Consider the following 19,303-nt stretch of genomic DNA (forward strand, 5'->3'; position numbering starts at 1 on the left):
CCGAGTGTTCTCCAGACGTCACGGTAGCTGAGCGCGAGCGAGTTTCTTCTCGCGCTTCCTCACGCGCAGCTACCTCGCGCGAATTCCTCTCCCCAGCTCCGCGTCTCTTGATCACCTCCAACAGCAGCTTGCCAGAACCGTCGAAAATGTCTTCGGCCGTGTGAGGGAAAGGATGGCGGGTGGTCGTGAGAACTCTTGAGGGGAAGGAAGGCGGGGTTGGCGCTGCCCCTGACCACTCCGCTTATAACAGCCTCTCTGTAGGTAGAAATGGAGCAGGTGAAGTTTCTCAACCCTGGGTTAAGTTTCTCTCATGCGTTTACGTGGCGGGCCGCGTTCAGATGATTATAAACCATTTTGTGAATAATAAGCAGCCCTTTAGTTCATTAATTAAGTTAAATGTAAATGCAAGGTAACTTATAATTAACAAAAGGTGTTAGCTCATTTGTAAAAAGCCCAAGACCACATGTTGGCCTTTTTATTTAACAAAACCCGCTTGACGGTAGTACATAGAACAATTTACACAAAGCAACACCAAAATAATAATAATAATAATAATAATTAAATGTTTAAAAATGTTAAAAACAATACAGCATTAAATATCAAAAACTTCCCTAAATAAAACGTTTCATTTATCAATAAAATATGATTAAAACAGATTAAAAACATTTCAAAAGGTAATTAAAATCAACAATACACTAAAAATTATAAGATACCAATCAAATCAATAGTGAAGAATGGAGTGGAAGTATTTCGAAGATTATATGTCAAAATATTATTCTAAAAATGACATGCTAATAGGCTTAGAATAAAAAATGTATTTCAATAAAGAAAGAAGGAAAAATCAGAATTTAGCAAATAATTTATTATGGAACGCAAGGAAAAAAAGGTAGAAATAAATATAAAGAAGTCGAATTGCTGTGGAGGGAAGTAGAGGGTGGGCGGTGGGTTCTATAATTAAGTGTATAATTATGCAGCTGTTGTAATTTAGATACTATATTTTATGTGAGGGAATCATTGGGAATTTTGGTTATTATGTATATATGTTAAGTTTCAATAAAGATCTTGGGGGGGGGGAACTACCCTCAGTCTATTCAAGGAAACCCCCCCAAAACCCCAATTCACTAAAAACAGACTAAAACACATGTAAGTTCTATATGTCTGAATAGGCCTGCCTAAACAAAATTATTTTAAGCAGGTATCAAAAAGTATAATAAAGGTGCCTGCCTGATACTGATAGGGAGTTCCAAAGTGTTGGTGCTTTTCTTTTGAGAATTTCTTTCACGATAATAAGCATGCACCAGAGCCAAACAGCAGTTAAAATAAATTTGTGCCATCACCTCACTAGCCCATGAACAAAATTTGCCCTTAAACACTTCCTTCTCACCTTATGCTGCATAAACCCACTCCACTAACATAAGAGATTAGGCCAGTGTTTCCCAAACGTTTTTGGGCAACGGCACACCTGTTTACCGGAAAAAAATCTCGCGGCACACCACCATTAAAGCCCCGCCCCGTGACGTCAGCGCACAGCGTCACGCCGGGAGGGACGCACAAAAGTGAAAGTTTTTTCCCTCCCCCTTGCCGGGGTGGGAGGAGGCAGCAGAGCGAGGGACTCAGGGACGGCGGCAGCTGAGGCGGCCACCCCTCGACGCCGTCCCAAAAGCCGCCAAAAAGCCCTAAAAAAAGAGGAGCAGCACAAAAAACACACCACACACGGGGGGCGTGTTCTAATTTGCTTCTAACTCCGGGTTAGAGCGCAGCACGTGGAGGATGGGTGGGGAAAGAGAGAGGAGGCGCACTGATAGTACGCCAGGCACGGGGGCCGCCAGGGAGAGCCAGCGCGCGCCCCACCCCGGACGCTCGCGGCCACCGCCATCCCTCCCTCCCAGGGAAGGCGGGATTAGAGCAAGCGCCCGGGCAGCAAGAAGCGCGCGCGCGCCGGCCCTGCCCTGGATCCCTCAGAACCGCCAGTCTCTGGGAAAGTGGGCGTGGCTTCAGAACTCTCAGGCAGCAGCACCCGCCGCCCGGCAAGGCTTCCCATTGGGAGGCGCGAATGCTTTAGTGGGCGGGGATTGGTGCAAATATAGGCAGGGCGGGCTGAGAGGAGGAGCCGCCGCCGAGGAGCAGCGAGACCAGCAGCGTTTCCTCTCCCCCCTCCCCTCCCGTGTCAACAAGCGGGGCGCCTGCGCCGGGGGTTTGCGCGTCAGGCAGGCAGCCAGGCAGGCAGACGGCGAGAGCCCCGCGCTGGGCGGCCGCTGCTCGCCGCCGCCGCCCCGCGTCTCGCCGCCCGCCTCGCCCGCCTCCCTCCCACGGCACACTAGGCAACGTCTGGCGGCACACTAGTGTGCCGCGGAACACCGGTTGGGAAACACTGGATTAGGCTGGGGGCGGCAAGCAGATACACCTGGCCTTTGTCACCTGAAATGTATATTTTCATATCACAGTGTAGTTTACAATATAAAAACACAAAAACACAGCAGGAAAGTGAAGAGGGGATTGTGAATCAACTAAAAGGAAAGTGGGAAACAGTAGATTCCCCCTGAAGAATGGGCTGTTTGGCTGCACATTTGATTACACTTGGAAATAAGGTCCCCTGTAAATATTCCCAAATAAATTGATTATAAGGACTATTCCCCACCCCCTTGGAGCTGAACTGGCCCTGTATTCCTTCCAAATACTTAAGCCGGGAAGCAGAGTGATCATGCCTGTTATGAAAAGGTCCAAAGTTAATACAGTGGTACCTCGGGTTAAGAACTTAATTTGTTCTGGAGGTCCGTTCTTAACCTGAAACTGTTCTTAACCTGAAGCACCACTTTAGCTAATGGGGCCTCCCACTGCTGCCGTGCTGTTGGAGCACGATTTCTGTTCTCATCCTGATGCAAAGTTCTTAACCCGAGGTACTATTTCTGGGTTAGCTGAGTCTAACCTGAAGCATATGTAACCTGAAGCGTATGTAACCCAAGGTACCACTGTAATAACATCTGCCTCTTCCTGAGTGCTGTCCCTTTGAGGTGTACCTCCTCTCAGGGAATTGCATCAGGCATCAGTCCAGATTTCTTTTAAAACTAAGCTACATTCTTATTTCCAGAAGTAACATCTCCATGTGAAATGTTCACCTATTAATACTTGGAGATAACACTCAAAACATAACTATTGGTAAGTAACCTCTATTTCTTTCTTGAAATAAAGCAATAGAAAAAGTAACCTGAACTGAAATAATTGAACCTTGGACTTTTTCTGGAAATAATACAATAAAACAATGAGATTGATCTGATGCAATCTCTAATTTCATATTGGAGTATACCCTGGGGGTGGTTAGAAAGTAAATTATTGTGCACAGCAGAAGCACTGGCAAAATTCTAGTACACCACCTAGTACAGCACTCTAGTATTGACTGCTGGAATTCTTGCAAAGAACTTTGGACTAGGTGACTTTAATGTATGAAGGCATTTTTATGTTCTTAATCAAGACTGCACCGCAAGTTCTGAGATAATAAGACATAACTTAAGAGATGCCAAGTATGCACTCTTGCTTTGCATATTTAACAGGTAGTGGTGTTCTTTGAGAATCATAGGTTGAATAGAAAGGGTAAACAATGCAGAGCTGAAATATTTGGAAACTTCTTAGACTAAAAATTATATAAAAATGAAACAGACAGGTAGCAAAATAAGTATCCAAATAGTAAGTGTCTTATCTTACAACCAGTTAATAGTTCAGCAATCCAAAGTGACTTTTATATTTTTAGTGCTGCTATTTTTGGATACTAACCTGTTGAATATTTATGTTACTCTGTGATGTCTTAGGGTATTTAGTAAAAGCAGATCAGGTGTCAGTTCCATGTTTTATATTACATTTTAAAGCAATTTCTACTATCAGGCTGGAAAGTTTCCTCTATTTAGGGGGAAAACACAATTAAGAAAAACATTTAGTTTTTAAGGTCCTTCAGATATGTAACTCAAAAGTTTATTCGTGCAAATAAATAAATAGGAATGTGGAATTGTAAAAAAACCAAAAAACCCTGGGCCATGATGTCACACTTTAGGATGTGTGGACATAATTTTACTGTTAATGTGGAATTCCTTTTAAGATGCAGTATGGTGTTGTACAAGGCCATAATCAGTAACAATATTCCAATGGATGAACCATGAGCTCAGCTGAATATTTGTTTGATGCTACTCTTGCCGGTCCCATTGTCCAATAAACGAGTCCCTCTTCAGCTTTATAATCAGTTTCTCTCTTTGAAAGTAGGAACAGCTATGAAGGCAGCACAACATATGGTTCTGAGCATACCCGTTGCCCCACTGAAGCATATTATTGCACACCATCCCAATTTCAGAGCAGTACAAGATTACTGTACTGGAGTTCTAGGCACTCAATGGGGGTTTCTGTTTCCTTTTGGAAATGAGGCACAGTGGAGACTTGTATTTATAATATGTGGCTTATTTACACATATATACAACCTGTACCTGCGATGGAGGGGTTCACAACATCATCACCCCAAAAAGGTATTGCTTCTTCCTTAGTCATAGCCTTGGATTCAAACAGAAATCAAACACTGTGTTCTGACCCTCCCCTCAGCTTTCCAGCTTGTTTCTTTCCTTCTAAGTGAAGTTATTGCTTCCTAACCTCTCTGTTCTAAACTCTGGCTTTATTTGTTGAGGGAGAGGGGCCCACCCATTTGCTGTCTCACACTTGAGCCCTCAATCCTTTGTTCTCCTAATGGCCCAGGCAATTACCTTATCAGGAAGCTAGCCTGGCTTATTTTTTAAACACCTGCTGGACCTTGGGGTTCAGTAGGCTTGATTAGATTTCAACACATATTGGATCTGGGGATTAAAAGGGTCCAGCACCCACAAACTTATAATAATATTACTTGAGCAGCTCCATTTTCAGTTACCTTTTTATTGGTAAGAATTCTCAGAAGATAACCATGTTAGTTTGCTATGGCAAAAACAACAATGAAGAGCCATGTGGTACAGTAAGTCAAGTCCCAAGCAAGGTGGAGAGCTTAAAGGTTTTTCCACACCATGTATGCGTGGGATTACCCAGTGTGAAAAACTCCTTTAAGTCGTTGCTTTGCTTGCTGGGCAAGGCTTGCTCACAACACTGGCTTTGGGATACTCTCACCAGATTTTGCGGTACAATCAGAGTTCCCTTGAGATCTTGTGTGAGCATCCCTAGCCCTCTAGAGCCAACATTGTGAGTGGGCTTTGCCTCTCAAGCAAGGCTGAGAGCTTAAAACTCTTTTTGTACTGGGTAACCCAAGTTGACCTGGGACTCATCTACACATTTTAAAAATGAGTTTAAAAATGGTTATGATAATCCTATAGCCATATGACATTCTTTTAAAATGTCAATACAGTGGTACCTCAGTTTTCGAACTTAATCTGTTCCTGAAGTCTGTTCTTAAACCAAATCCGTTCTTAAACTGAGGCGCGCTTTCCCAAATGAGGCCTCCCGCCGCCAGTGCCCTCCCACCGTTCAGCTTCTGCTCGTAGACCAAGGTAAAGTTCGCAAACCGGAACACTACTTCCAGTTTTGCGGGGTTTGTAAACTGAATAGTTCGTAAACAGGACTGTCCGTAAACTGAGGTACTACTGTAATGCGTTATTGAGACATGACACCAGAGGGTGCTGCAGAACCCACTCCCCATCAAATAAGAGGGAGCCAGGGATGTTCTTGTGAGGACTTGTGGGATAATCCAAGTTCTTGTGAGCTCTCAAGAGCTATTGCTATGAATGGGCCTTCCCCATCAAGCAAGGCTGAGAGCTTAAAAGCTTTTTTATGCTGGGTAACCCAGACCCACCACAAAAGAGCTTCTAAGTTCTTGGCCTTGCCTGCAGAGAAAGCCCTGTTGAGTGCACAGGCTTTGGGAGTGCTGGGGATGCTCTCTCTCACTCTTCCTCACCTGATAGCTATGGGGCCACTCAGAGGATTTGGAATATATGCAACTTACACATACATGCATAACTTTTGGAATCAAACCCCCATGTAAGATGAGGGATTATTGTACTTTAAAGACTGGAAAATTTATCATAGCACAAGCTTTCATAGAGTCCACTTCTTTAGATGCATGAAGCATCATCCTAAGTTGAAGGGATGGATATGTATATAGAAGGATATTGGTCTAAATAGATGTAAATAAAAAGATGACGTACAGAAGTTAGCATAATATGAAATGCAAAAAATGCAAACTGTGACAATTATTGTGAAGCTGAAATATATGTAAAGTAATTACAAAAGCTTTTCACAAATCTTGTGTTGATAACAATTTTTTTTGGCACAGGTAAGCTAATAAATACATATAGTGAGAGAAATGATATTACAGTATAATGATTCCAGACACAGGTGATAGAATTTAACTTCATGATAAATTTTAATTCAGTACAGTAGTTACATATTGGAGAGTTACTTTGAATTTCCTGTGTTCACAATTGGCTACTTTAAGGTCAGTTGCTGATTTTCTTTGGAGCCTGTCAGCTTTGGACCATATTTCATGAATGCTTATGCCATTATAGATCTGCTGGAGTTAAAGGTACAACAAAACTTACTGTACAAACTTTTTCAATTTATCATTAAATAAACAAGGCAATGTTCAATGCTCACATTTTTTATAATTCTCTTAATTATGACAAAATAAGAATAGTATCTGCACAAAAACTTAGTTAGACTACAGGACAAAGTGTTTGATAATGTTGCCCTCCAGAGGAGGAATGAGATACCACAGGAAGAAAAGTGGGAAGAGGAAACAATTCCCAGGCATTCTCTAATGGCAATCATGGTATTTCACAACTAATGAAGTAAGTAGTGGAGAGAGTCTATTCTTTCTAATGGGCCTATACTCAGTCCAATTGTTAATAATTTATTTGGCACTTTTGCAGTCCTGTCCTGTTAATGTTTACTCAGAAATTGTTTGCATTGGGGCTCAGGATCTTCACAAACCTGGCGGAGTTTCAGGCCTGATGAACATAGCAGCTCATGCCCTGTAGGTCCTACTCCATGAAATCAGTTACCAAGACTAAAGGTTGCTGCTTCCTCACAACCGTCTATGTCTCCTCCTCTCCTGGGCTTCTTGCAGGCAATCAGAGATCATGTGCAGCCCGTCTTTGCTCTTCCTGTTTGATACATTTCCTGGTTCTGGGAGTCAGGGGGGAGAGGAGCTTGTCACAGCAGGAGAGGGGACACCTGTGACTCTTCACTAGCTTGATTCATCTCTGCCTCTCGACTTCCCCCCTCCCACTCACCTCCTTCAGCTTCTGCCCCTGATTCTTGACTTCTCTCTGCCACAGGCTCTCCCCACTCTCTAAGTGGGGAAGGGCTGGGCGATGGGCTTCGTGGGGTGGTGAATGCTTCCCTCCGTGAGGGAGCCTTCCCAGACCCGCTGAAAGAGGCAGTTTTTAAACCGCTTCTTAAAAAACCATCTTTAGATGCGGCCACGATGGCCAACTATCGCCCAGTCTCAAATCTTCCATTCTTGGGCAAGGTGATTGAGCGAGTGGTTGCTGAACAACTCCAGGCATGCCTGGAAGAAGCGGACCATTTGGATCCCTCCCAATCGGGATTCAGGCCTCATCACGGGATGGAAACTGCCTTGGTCGCACTGGTTGATGATCTCCGGCGGGCTAGGGACAAAGGTGAGAGCTGTTTCCTAGTTCTGCTGGATCTCTCAGCGGCGTTTGATACCATCGACCATAGCATCCTTCTGGACCGTCTTGAGGGGCTGGGAGCTGGGGGCACTGTCATACAGTGGTTCCGCTCCTTCCTCCTGGGCCGTGTTCAGAAAGTGGTGGTGGGGGATGAGTGTTCAGACCCCTGGGCTCTCACTTGTGGGGTGCCTCAGGGTTCTGTCCTCTCCCCCATGCTTTTCAACATCTACATGCAGCCGCTGGGAGAGATCATCAGGGGGTTTGGGCTGGGTGTTCATCAGTATGCAGATGATACCCAGCTCTACCTTTCTTTCAAATCAGAACCAGTGAAGGCGGTGACAGTCCTGTGTGAGTGTCTGGAGGCGGTTGGAGGATGGATGGCGGCAAACAGATTGAGATTGAATCCTGACAAGACAGAAGTACTGTTTCTGGGGGACAGGAGGCGGGCAGGTGTGGGGGATTCCCTGGTCCTGAATGGGGTAACCGTGCCCCTGAAGGACCAGGTGCGCAGCCTGGGAGTCATTTTGGACTCACAGCTGTCCATGGAGGCACAGCTTAAATCCGTGTCCAGGGCAGCTGTGTACCAGCTCCATCTGGTACGTAGGCTGAAACCCTATCTGCCTGTGGACTGCCTCGCCAGAGTGGTGCATGCTCTGGTTATCTCCCGCTTGGACTACTGCAATGCGCTCTACGTGGGGCTACCTTTGAAGGTGACCCGGAAACTACAACTAATCCAGAATGCAGCAGCTAGACTGCAGCCAGAAAGACCTACATTGGCTCCCAGTACGTTTCCAAGCACAATTCAAAGTGTTGGTGCTGACCTTTAAAGCCCTAAACGGCCTCGGTCCAGTATACCTGAAGGAGCATCTCCACCTCCATCGTTCTACCCGGACACTGAGGTCCAGCACCGAGGGCCTTCTGGCGGTTCCCTCACTGCGAGAAGCCAAGTTACAGGGAACCAGGCAGAGGGCCTTCTCGGTAGTGGCGCCCTCCCTGTGGAACGCCCTCCCACCAGATGTCAGAGAGAACAACAACTACCAGACTTTTAGAAGACATCTGAAGGCAGCCCTGTTTAGGGAAGCTTTTAATGTTTGATGTATCATAGTATTTTAATATTCTTTTGGAAGCCGCCCAGAGTGGCTGGGGAAACCCAGCCAGATGGGCGGGGTATAAATAATAAATTATTATTATTATTATTATTATTATTATTATTATTATTATTATTATTATTATTATTAAAGTCTTGCTACCCCTTTGGCTTCCAACACTTCCTCTTCCCAGTCGTCTCCTTCTTCTCCACTCATCATTGTCCCACCACCACTCTCCAGGGTCTGAGCCTTCTTCCCTTGGTGGTTCCCCAGCTGGGGATTCATCTGTGTCCAACCAGTCAATGACAGATGGATAGACATCTTTATCTGCCTATATACATAAACATGTAAAGCTGTCATCACTCTGCAGTTTGCAGTCTTCCACAGTATGTTCACATAATGTGTTACACTCCTAATACCATGTGTTGTCTTTAACACACAGTTCCAGAATCAATGCAGTAGTTTAGAACAGGTATTTTATTAACAAGCAAACACCCATGTAGGAACAATATCTACCAACTGATCTTAACCTTCTCTAATAGAAGAAGCTATGTGACAGGATTGATCCAAGTGACAGGCTTCCTCCCAAAAGTGGAAATGTGTTGACTCATTGGCCGCTTTCAACATGGGCATTACATGAAGGGGGATCACACATAGTATGGGGTTGTGACACCACACCTCTGGTCCCACTTCTGCAGTAATACATAAAAACATGAGAGCCTGCGGGATCAGGCCAGTGATTCATCTAGTCTAGCATCCTATTCTCACAGTGGCCAACCCAATGCCTATGGGAAGCCTGCAAGTAGGACCTGAGTGCAACAACACTCTTTCCTTCTGTGGCTTCCAGCAACTGGTATACAGAGGCATATTGACTCCTTTGACAGTGAGGGCTAAACATTGCCATGGTGGCTAGTAGCCATTGATAGGCTTATCCTCCATTAATTTGTCTAATCCTTTTTAAAAGTCATCCAAGTTGGTGGCCATCACTACCTCCAGTGGAAGCAAATTCCATAGTTTATATATGCACTGTGTGAAGTTATTTTGTTTGTCCTGAATCGTCCTACATGTAACTTCATGGGATGTCCCTAAGTTCTAGTGTTATGATGGAGGGAGAAAAATGTTTCTCCATCCACTTTCTCCATTCATGCATAATTTTATAGATGTCTATCATGTCACTTCTTACTCGCCTTTTCTTTATACTAAAATGCCCCAGATGTTGTAACCTTTCTGCATAGCATTGTTCCATCCCCTTGATCATTTTGGTTACCTTTTGTTGAACCTTCCCAACTCCACAATATCCTTTTTGAAGTGAGGTGACTAGGACTGTATGCAGCCATGCCATAGATTTGTATAGTAGCTTTATTATATTAGCAGTTTTATTTTCAATTCCTTATTTTCAATTTTATCCTTAGCATGGAGTTTGACTTTTTAACAGCTGCTGCACATTGGATCAACATTGTTATTGAACCATTCACCATGACCCCAAAGTATTGTTCCTGGACAGTCACTGCCAGTTCAGACTGCATGAGCATAGATGTGAAATCAATATTTTTACCCCAACATGTATCACTTTACACTTTACACTGAATTGCATGTGCCATTTTACTGCCAATTTACTCAGTTTGGGGTGGTCTTTTTTTAGTTCTTTACAGTTCATTTTCACATTAATGACCCAGAAAAATATAGTATCAACATTACTGGCCTCATCACTGGTGTCTACATGTGAAGCATAGAATAAGGGAAAGGTTATGTATGAAGACCTCTTCATGTGTAGACTTTCTCTGAGTTCTGGATTCCTGATTGTACAGGCCTAACAGCAATGCCTAATATGGATACTAGGGATGTATCGAGGTACATTACCTTTCTAATGTGATTCTCCTTCTTGTGACAACATAAGTGTGAAGGGACTATTGCATGTTTTCAAAACTAGTTGCCAATCTTTTCCTTTCTTTCACATGGTCTGAGTGCATTGCGAACTGGTATAGATTATGACATTATTTGCATCACTATAGCATATTGCAAGTTTATTTGATAAGCAAAAGAACTTAAGATATACCCACATCAAATTTCCTGTAATATAAGTGTTTTTAAAAGAAAATTACAATTCTGAACCGTAAGTGGAGATGATGGTTAAAACACTGACAAGTCATGTTGCTAATGTTTGGTGAAATACTCAACAAAAGAAGAAATATGTACTACTGTTTTAACCATGTTTATTTTTATGATATTAGAATGGAACAATTCTACAGTTTATAGATTTCTAATCGCCATCTGAACATGTTGTTCTCTTCTTTTGCTCAGTGTCTTCAGTTTGTTTGCTTCCTTTTCGTATCAGATGTACAGAGATCCGTTTTTAATGCTAGTTGTAAAAAACTACCTTGGCTTACTGACATTCTTTAGGATCCCTGTAAAGAAACAGGAGGAACATGAGGAAAATGCAGGCTAGGAAAGCAGATAATAGAGTGTGTGAGAAAAAGAGAGGAAGGAAGCAGAACACAGAGATCTGTAATATCTCTTTGTCAGATTCAGAGTGCTGTCATGTGTCTCAGCTGCTTGACGTAATATAAAAATAGTAATGTGAAATATAATAATGTGAATTACATGAAGCATCACATGAAAATTAGATCTTATTATTGAAAAGTTGTGAACACAGCTGAAAAATACACAGCTTATGAGTGTGCATGCAGGGTGGTGGCGGCAGAATATCCTTTTTGGGGAATAGTATAGTGGAAAATGGAAAAGAAATGAGGAAAAGGTGTGGTAGTAAGACGAAACAAAAAAATGGAAAGATTACCTAGAATAGAAGGGGGAAAGAAAGGTTAATCAGAAGTGGGGCAGTTATACTAGAAACAGCTAAAGAGTGCAGAAAAAGCAAGAGTGTGAAAAGAGAGAGAAAAAATGAGGGAAGTCAGTTTTTGACAGTTTATAGATGTGTAATGAAAAAATGCACAAAACACACATCAACATTTTGTTTTCCTTTCTCTCAGTACCAGAAACTTTGTTCAAGTAACCAGAAAGTGACTGTGAATTCAGGGTAATGACTCAAGAACTCAAGTTTGACTTATTTTTTGCCTTTGATGCTGGTGCTATTTTTCAGACAATGAACTGGCTAAATTGCAATTCTGGTGCTGATGACTTTGGCACATATTTTTGGTACAATATTTTATATAATATAGCTTACTCTGCAAGCAAAGGTAACATTTCAGTCTGCCACTGCAAATCCCTCCTCTTCCAATCTGAGATTGAATAACGTTTTCTGCACCCCTCTATACTCTTGCACATGTGCTTAAATTTATTCTTTGTTGGAATGCTCATAGTAGGACTGTATACAGTATTCTCCATTTTGTGCAAGAGAGAAAATGATACATAATTTCCTGGCTTTTCTAGTAATCATGGTATCTGGAACCATACATATAGTTTACACTAGGGGAAATGCCTGTACTATCTTTTTATTTCCACAGGAGGCACATATAATTATGGTTACATAATGTAGAACTTAAATTCCATTTAAATTAATTGCATAGTTTGTATGCATACAGGCTTACAATAAAAAAAAATCATAAATGAATTGATTTCTAAAAGGCCGTAATGCCCTCATTCTTCAACATAACACTGAGCATGTTGCACAAAAATGTTACTGTTGCATGATGAAATTTAAACTACTCTTGTTATGTTAAGCTAAGAAAATGGGCATATGACACTGCACACTTTCATCAGTTTATTGTTCCACATTCTGACCTTTACATTGGCATGTAATGAAATACTGTTAGCGTCTTTCAAACATTTTGGAGAGGTTCTGCACAGTCACTGTATTGTGTGTTTGTGAGGGTAGATTACAGCAGCAAAGCATGCTCCCCCCTTTGTACAATCAGCGTTCTCCAGGTGTCTGAAAGGGGGCTTTGAAATACAGGACTATGGGCTTGGATTGCTATTGCTATGCTCAGGGAAAGAAGGAAGAAAAAGAAATTCATAAGATGCTATAAGATTCAACAATTCTTCATTGGCTCTTTTAATTGAGTTTATATTGGCCATGATGACTTACAGTGAACAGCTTTACATTCAGACTTTGATTTCTATCCATTGGTTGTGTTACCTTTTTAACTGAAGCTTTTCTCAAACCCTCTTTGAATTTATTGTGGTTTGTTTCCAGTTATAAGTGAGTGCTCATAAGGATGCAATACATTGAATAATGGCAAAAAAACAAAAAAATACACCACCCATATTGCATCAAATTTTCCCCACAAGTGAAGCTTGGATTCAGTCTCTCCATTACATACAAGTAATGGACACTGTCAAAGCTGAGAGCACTGAATTGAGCGGATGCTCATCAAATTTGCAGATGACACCAAACTGGAAGGGGTTGCTAATTGTTCCACAATTTAAGAAGGATGTTGACAAGCTGAAACATGTGCAGAGTGGGGCAACCAAGATGATCTGGGGTCTGGAAACAGCCTTACGAGGAGCCCTTGAAGGAGCTGGGTATGTTTAGCTTGGAAAAAGAGACTGAGGGGAGATATGATTGCCATCTTCAAATATCTTAAGGGCTATCACATCGAAGAGGGAACATGCTTGTTTTCTCCTGCTCTGGAGGGTAGGACTCAAACCAAAGGCTTCAAGTTACTAGAAAGGAGATTTCAGCTAAACATTCAGAAAAAAACTTTCTGACAGTAAGAGCTGTTTGACAATGGAACAAACTCCCACAAGAGTTGGTGGACTCTCCTTAGTTGGAGGTTTTTAAGCAGATGTTGGATGGTCATCTGTCATGGATGCTTTAGCTAAGATTCCTGCATTGCAAGGGGTTGGCCTAGATGATTCTATTATCACCTTTTGGAAGTGTGTATGTACACATAGGTTTTCATGCATAGGAGATAACATGATCCACATGCAGAAGACTATTTCTGCAGGCAAATCACCCTCTCTAGATTGAGGTGACAGGTTGTAAAATACTTTGTTGATGAGAAGCAAGTAGTGTCACAGGTAGGCAGATAATTAGAGTTCTTCAGGTTGTCTGATCAAAGCTGATGTGAATTAGGTAGTAAAATATTATTAAATTAAAAATATAATTACTGAATACTAAATATGATTCACAGATAAATATTGACTTCATAAACTACTCAAATGTCATATATGTATTTCTGAAAATATATATTGCAAACCTTTGGTGGGGGAAGAACGCCTGTGCCCACATCAATCCCTGCTTGGCTGGCCCAGCTTCTGGTCATTAATTGCATGGAGTTGAAATGCAATATGCATAGTCATCCAATAAACCAAGCATTTACTGTACTGTCCAAATGTGTGCTGGTCTAGATTGCACAAACTGGACTTAGAACATTGAACTTTATGCTTTATTCCCCATTTAAATGTTGCTTCCAAAGTCAGCACAATTCCATCCCTTAATCATGCATAGATGCTACACACTTTCAGATATAGATGCACAGAACAGCACATAAGTAGATGCCTGAGATATCTATATGCCTATGAGCAAATTAAAAGCTAGCTTTGTATAATATTTTAGGGCACTTGTTGTGATTGCAGTGTCACAGGTATCAGAGTAAAGCACAGAATCCATAGATTTGTAAACAGATGTTAGTTTTGGCCAATGAAGTCTGATGAAATCAATAAAAGAAAAAGAAACATTGAAGTAAATGCAGTCTTTCAAACCTCTGAAACTATTTTGGAAGTTTTGACTTCAGTTGACTGAACTGGCTTAGCTGCTGAGGTGTTATGGAATATTTGTAAACATCCTCACTGCTCACAAGTTAAACCACATGCACACCAGATCTCGGGAAAGATAGCAAAAAATTGCTCATGTGAGTGAATGATGTGTGCAGATGAGAGGGTTGTGTGCATGATGTATCTTTGTGTATATGTATGAGCACTACACGAATGCTGTAAATCCGCCTATGTGAAGGAGAGAATGAAGGAGAAATTGCATACAGAGAAAGTATTACTGCACAAAACTCTTCTGCAAATGGTTACGGGTCTCCACATGTCATTGCCCTAATGCTGGACACACAGCAGAGAGTGCTGGACGTGTAAATATATTTTTGTGTGGCTGAATTCCAAAGGGTAATGACTGTTTAACTCACAGAGACAACAGGTGTTGTTTTTATTAGTTGCCTTTGATTGGACTTAACCGTCCAGGGATCTTTTACCTTTACCTTTTACCTTTGTTTTTATTTTTATTTATTATTAATTTTTGTTCCTCATCTTTCAGAAACCTGTTCCAAGGTGGCTTGTAATGAAATATAAAAATACAGTGAAACAAAAAGATCAAAGCATAATAATAAAACAACAAAACCAAGAAGCAGAAAAGAGAACAGCATAAAAAACCAGGCACTGGAGATAAACTAGACAAAAATGCCTGGGAAAATAAAAAGATATTTGCCAAGCACCAGAATGACATTAAACTAAGCAAGTGAGAGTGTTCTGTAGTTGGGAGAACACAATAACAAAGGTCATTTTTCTATTCACCACCTGCCGCAGCTGTGACAGCAGCTCCCAAAAAACACCTCTGAAGATGGGGCATTCCCATGTTGCATAACCCAGAAAAGATGAAATACTACTAAGCTGAATAGACAGACCATTCGCCAGTGGCACCTCCCATTTATTGGGATAATTTTTCAGTTTATGGCTCCCATATGGAAAAATATAAATATAATAGCTATGAGGGCAGAATGGGAAAAATCATTTCAAATGTCATTCATACCTGCAGTCTGCAGTCTTTTCCCCGTAATAGAAAAAAATTCTTGTCCCCTGAAATCAGTAAAGATAATAATAATAATACTTCAATTGAAAGCAATAATACTGAAATGAGTTTCTATTTCAGGGCTGTACACATCTAAGCAAATAGTTTCCCACCTCCATGCTTACTGAATAAAGCATGACTTTTTCCAGAGATGAAGCAGTGAGTAGGAGGGGAGGGCTTTGCTTTTTGCCGTCATAACCTTTAGTTCTGTTTTTGAACTGTGAAAACTGGCAAATTACTCCCAATTAGCTACATATAGTTGTGCTGCCTTTGCTAAAATATGTGGGAATGTAAATATCACAGATCTGTAGTTCTTCAGTTTTTCAGATCCATGGCCCATTTTGATAAATCCATGTGGACATTTTATGATGCAGTTAATAGCTTCAATCGCACAGCCATCTAGTCCCAAATGCCAATAGCAATCTTTCTTTACAGAGGGGGAAATGAGCCCATTAACTGAAGAAAGGAGCCACAATGACCAGAAAGTACATTCACTTTTAAAATGGCTTTTCCCCATTAGCTACATTAGCTACATTTGGAAGTGGTACATTAGACACTAAAAGGTGATTTTAGCATCACTTTTGAAAATGACTATTCAATCTGTGAAAAGGTTGGGAGTTAGACTTGGGTCTTACAACTCTTATATAGCATTGATTGGATCACATCAGTTCTCAACATATCAAGTGCCCATCAAGTACCTTTTGTTAATGATTCTCCCCCACCTCACCCACTGCCGAACAGTGATTAAAGATGATATTTTAAAGAACACAAAAATTATTAAATCTGTATGACCTAGTACATTATTGTAGGTTTCTGTTCTATGGAAACAACTGACTTGTAATGTCAAAAGCTCTCTGCTCAAAAATTATCAGTGACCCTGGTAATATTTTTGTGCAGAAGCTCACCATAATTTGAGACTTGCTACACTTGGTTTTGATTATCTGTGTTTTGGTATCTTGCTCTAAACAAGGCTATGTCCATCTTAGGTCTAAAACTGAGATCCTACATTCTGAAAAAGGAGCTTCCTATGAAGCTGAACTTTTTGTGTGTTATAATGAAATAAATAAATCCTCAAGTTGATTAGATTCGTTTGAGAGCAATGACAAACTGAGCTTTTAGTGTCATTGGCCCAGTCCTGTGGAACACCCTGTCAATAGAGGTTCAGCGGGTGCATTCTGTGCTAACTTTAAAATGCCTGCTGAAAACTTTTCTATTCAACCAGGCCTATGCAGGCAATTAAAAGTACGGTACATCCCCCACAGCAGTCTCTTGTTTTTGTTTTTGTTTTTTACTTTTAACTTGCTTTTAACCTTTTAATAATTTTATTGTCTGTTTTTATATTGTTGCATAAATATTTTTATAAAGAAGGAAATAATAAAGAGCTCGAAAGGCTGTGTTACTGAGCAGACAAACATGATGTAACACAAAATAAAATTGGAATAGATGCTGGAAGATTGTGTTATGGGTTAGTGGAGAAACAGGGATTCCTCCAGATCCCTGGATGCCAGATTTCCACCTCTAGTTTCTTCGGTACTGGGGTTTAATCGGAGCTGACAGACTGAGCTTGACATTAAACCATCTACAATACAAAAGACCCTACAGGAAACTGAGGGGGAGGTTGCCAGGTCAACGTGGGTGTGATGTGAGTCAGAAAAAAACTTGTCCTTTTATATAGGTTTTTTTTGGTAAAGTGTTCTAAGAACAAGAATGGGAAAGCAAGGAGAACTCCAAGTAGTGCTGGCTGGAGGACACCAGGGGCTATGACTGGCTGCTGCTTTGGACCTAAGCTCACTGAATCTATCAGAGGAGCCATGAGGTACACTCTTGGGGCATAATGTTCTGTACCCCCTCCACCGCGCCTCAATTTTCCAGCAACCCTGGGTGAGCATCTGGAACCCCATGGAATTTTGCTATCGCTTGGCAGAGATTGTGGGTGGCATGTAACAATAGATAATGATTATGATGGATCACATACCTAGATTTACTCCTTGAGATAGTCCTCTTCATTAATTCTTGACTATACTTCAGTTTTTCTGAGTTTGCAGCACTGGGATTTTTCATGCAGCTGTCAGAAGAAACTGTGGCCTGGCTATGGCTCTTAGGAAATTCTTCAATAGGACCTACTATATCAGAAATGGTGACTCGTTTTGAAGGCATTTTCTTGATTATTTCTGGTTTTATTATTGGCTCTTGGCTGGTTTGTGGTTTTGTGGGAGTCTCTGCTTGATTGTATCCCTTTGGGAGCAACAAAGACAAGAGGGAGTATAGCATACGTTAAAAGCTCAGTACAGAATCAGTCCCACTCACATTCTTTGAACTTGCCATGGAGAAGTGTGTTCAAAGTGACGACAGTGATTAGCTGACACACACTCAAAACAGTCTGAAACAATTAAGTGAAAAAGAAACCCAGTATATATCATCCTTCACCTAAAGATCACAGGGCGGTTTACAGCATAAAAATACAAAATGAAAACACAAAATACATATCTAGGACTACATTGTGCAGGATGGGTTTCTTGGCAGTGGGCAAACCAACAGGAGCTTGCTCATGCAGGTTTTTAAAAACTACACTTTACAAAAAAAATTACCATTTTATGTTCTCAAGGTCCTCCCCACCTTTTTTTCAACAATCTTAAACTATATACCCAAATAGCACTCACTTGTAGTGCCTTGCTTGTTGTGGCTCTGTTTTCCTCCTGAGTCTTAAAATCTTTATATAGGGTATTGACTGAAGAAGTTTTATATTTAGATTTCAGTAGACTGATGAGCCGCACCCACTGTCGGAAGAGCTGGGGCTGTTTCTGTAGTGGCTCACAGAGTTCTAGGTAGTAGGCACGGCCACTCACCAGCTTCAGTTTGATGCGTCTTTTCTTAGCATTGTGAACAGTAACGTCTACAAACTTCAAGGGTAAGAACCTACAAGAAAATGATTGTGTGAATTCTGGCTAGCTGTACTTCACTGAATCACTACATAAAGTGAGAGGAAAATGGGATCCAAGAGAGTAGGGAACTGACTGAAATAAATGGAGGCATATTTCAAGAAGGCCGCTATGCACTGTCAGTTTGGGTTACATGTAGGCAACAGAAAATAAAGGCACATAGTGTATCCACTATGGTTTTTTATCATAGAAAAACTTACTTATGTGCATATGACAGCAATAAGTCACATGGCATTCTTTTTCAATCCACCCTGATCTCCCAACCGCCTGCACTGCTGGTAAAGATAATTTTGGCCTAATTGTGCAGTCCACAAAGAAGAATCAGCTAATGTCACTAGAAAAACCTGTCCAATTATGTACCTTTTCAAGGTAGCCCTCTTGTTTGCACAACGGGCTAACTAAGAATACGAAATTCCATACATACACCTACTAAAACTGCCATTTGTGGGAGAAATTCCCACCATTTATTGTGTTACCTGTTACTTGTGTTACCTGTTACTCTTCTTGAAGGCTTTAGCGGAAAAGTTACTCATAAATATTCAAAATAGGTAATTTATTTAACTATAAAATGGCCAAGAAATTACCGTAAATATGCACAATAATGCCCGCATTGGTAAGACATAGCGGGTATTTCATTCTACAGTGGTGAAGGCGGAGCATTCTTTGAAATTTGGAAGATTTGTCCAAAATAAAATTCTATGGCCTGGAACTACCTTGCTTTTACAGTTCTTAAGCAAGCTGCTCTGGGATCCTTTTCATTTGAAGAATGGGGTAGCAATGCTTAAAAATATATAGTTCCTGCTTCTTGATCTCTTGTTGGCTTTTGATACCATCAACCATGATTTCCTCCTGGACTGGCTCCAGGGAATGGGATTTGTGGGC

The 19,303-nt window shown here is 41.3% G+C and overlaps 1 protein-coding gene and 1 long non-coding RNA gene across 6 annotated transcripts in view; one reads left to right on the forward strand and one right to left on the reverse strand.

Moving 5' to 3' along the window:
* LOC309534965 overlaps positions 1–19,303 on the forward strand; it is a 20,158-nt gene continuing 855 nt past the window's right edge. The window contains exons 1-2 of one of the 2 annotated variants that reach the window (XR_014220933.1): positions 1–276; positions 3,089–3,156. This is a non-coding gene — a long non-coding RNA (uncharacterized lncRNA). The remainder of the gene's footprint in view (positions 277–3,088; positions 3,157–19,303) is intronic. The other variant, XR_014220934.1, reaches the window with a different exon arrangement.
* The window catches only part of GARIN2 (golgi associated RAB2 interactor family member 2), a 19,441-nt gene continuing 11,073 nt past the window's right edge, over positions 10,936–19,303 (reverse strand). For 2 of the 4 annotated variants that reach the window (XM_082226632.1, XM_082226633.1), the window contains exons 4-8: positions 18,143–18,398; positions 17,458–17,717; positions 15,444–15,490; positions 11,529–11,587; positions 10,936–11,139 (exon numbers count right to left, since the gene is read on the reverse strand). In XM_082226632.1, coding sequence (XP_082082758.1) covers positions 11,529–11,587; positions 15,444–15,490; positions 17,458–17,717; positions 18,143–18,398 — 622 coding nt within the window. In that variant the 3' untranslated portion in view covers positions 10,936–11,139. The remainder of the gene's footprint in view (positions 11,140–11,528; positions 11,588–15,443; positions 15,491–17,457; positions 17,718–18,142; positions 18,399–19,303) is intronic. The other 2 variants (XM_082226635.1, XM_082226634.1) reach the window with 2 other exon arrangements.

This window comes from Podarcis vaucheri (assembly GCF_965113315.1).
Source record: "Podarcis vaucheri genome assembly, chromosome: 1".
NCBI lineage: Eukaryota > Metazoa > Chordata > Lepidosauria > Squamata > Lacertidae > Podarcis > Podarcis vaucheri.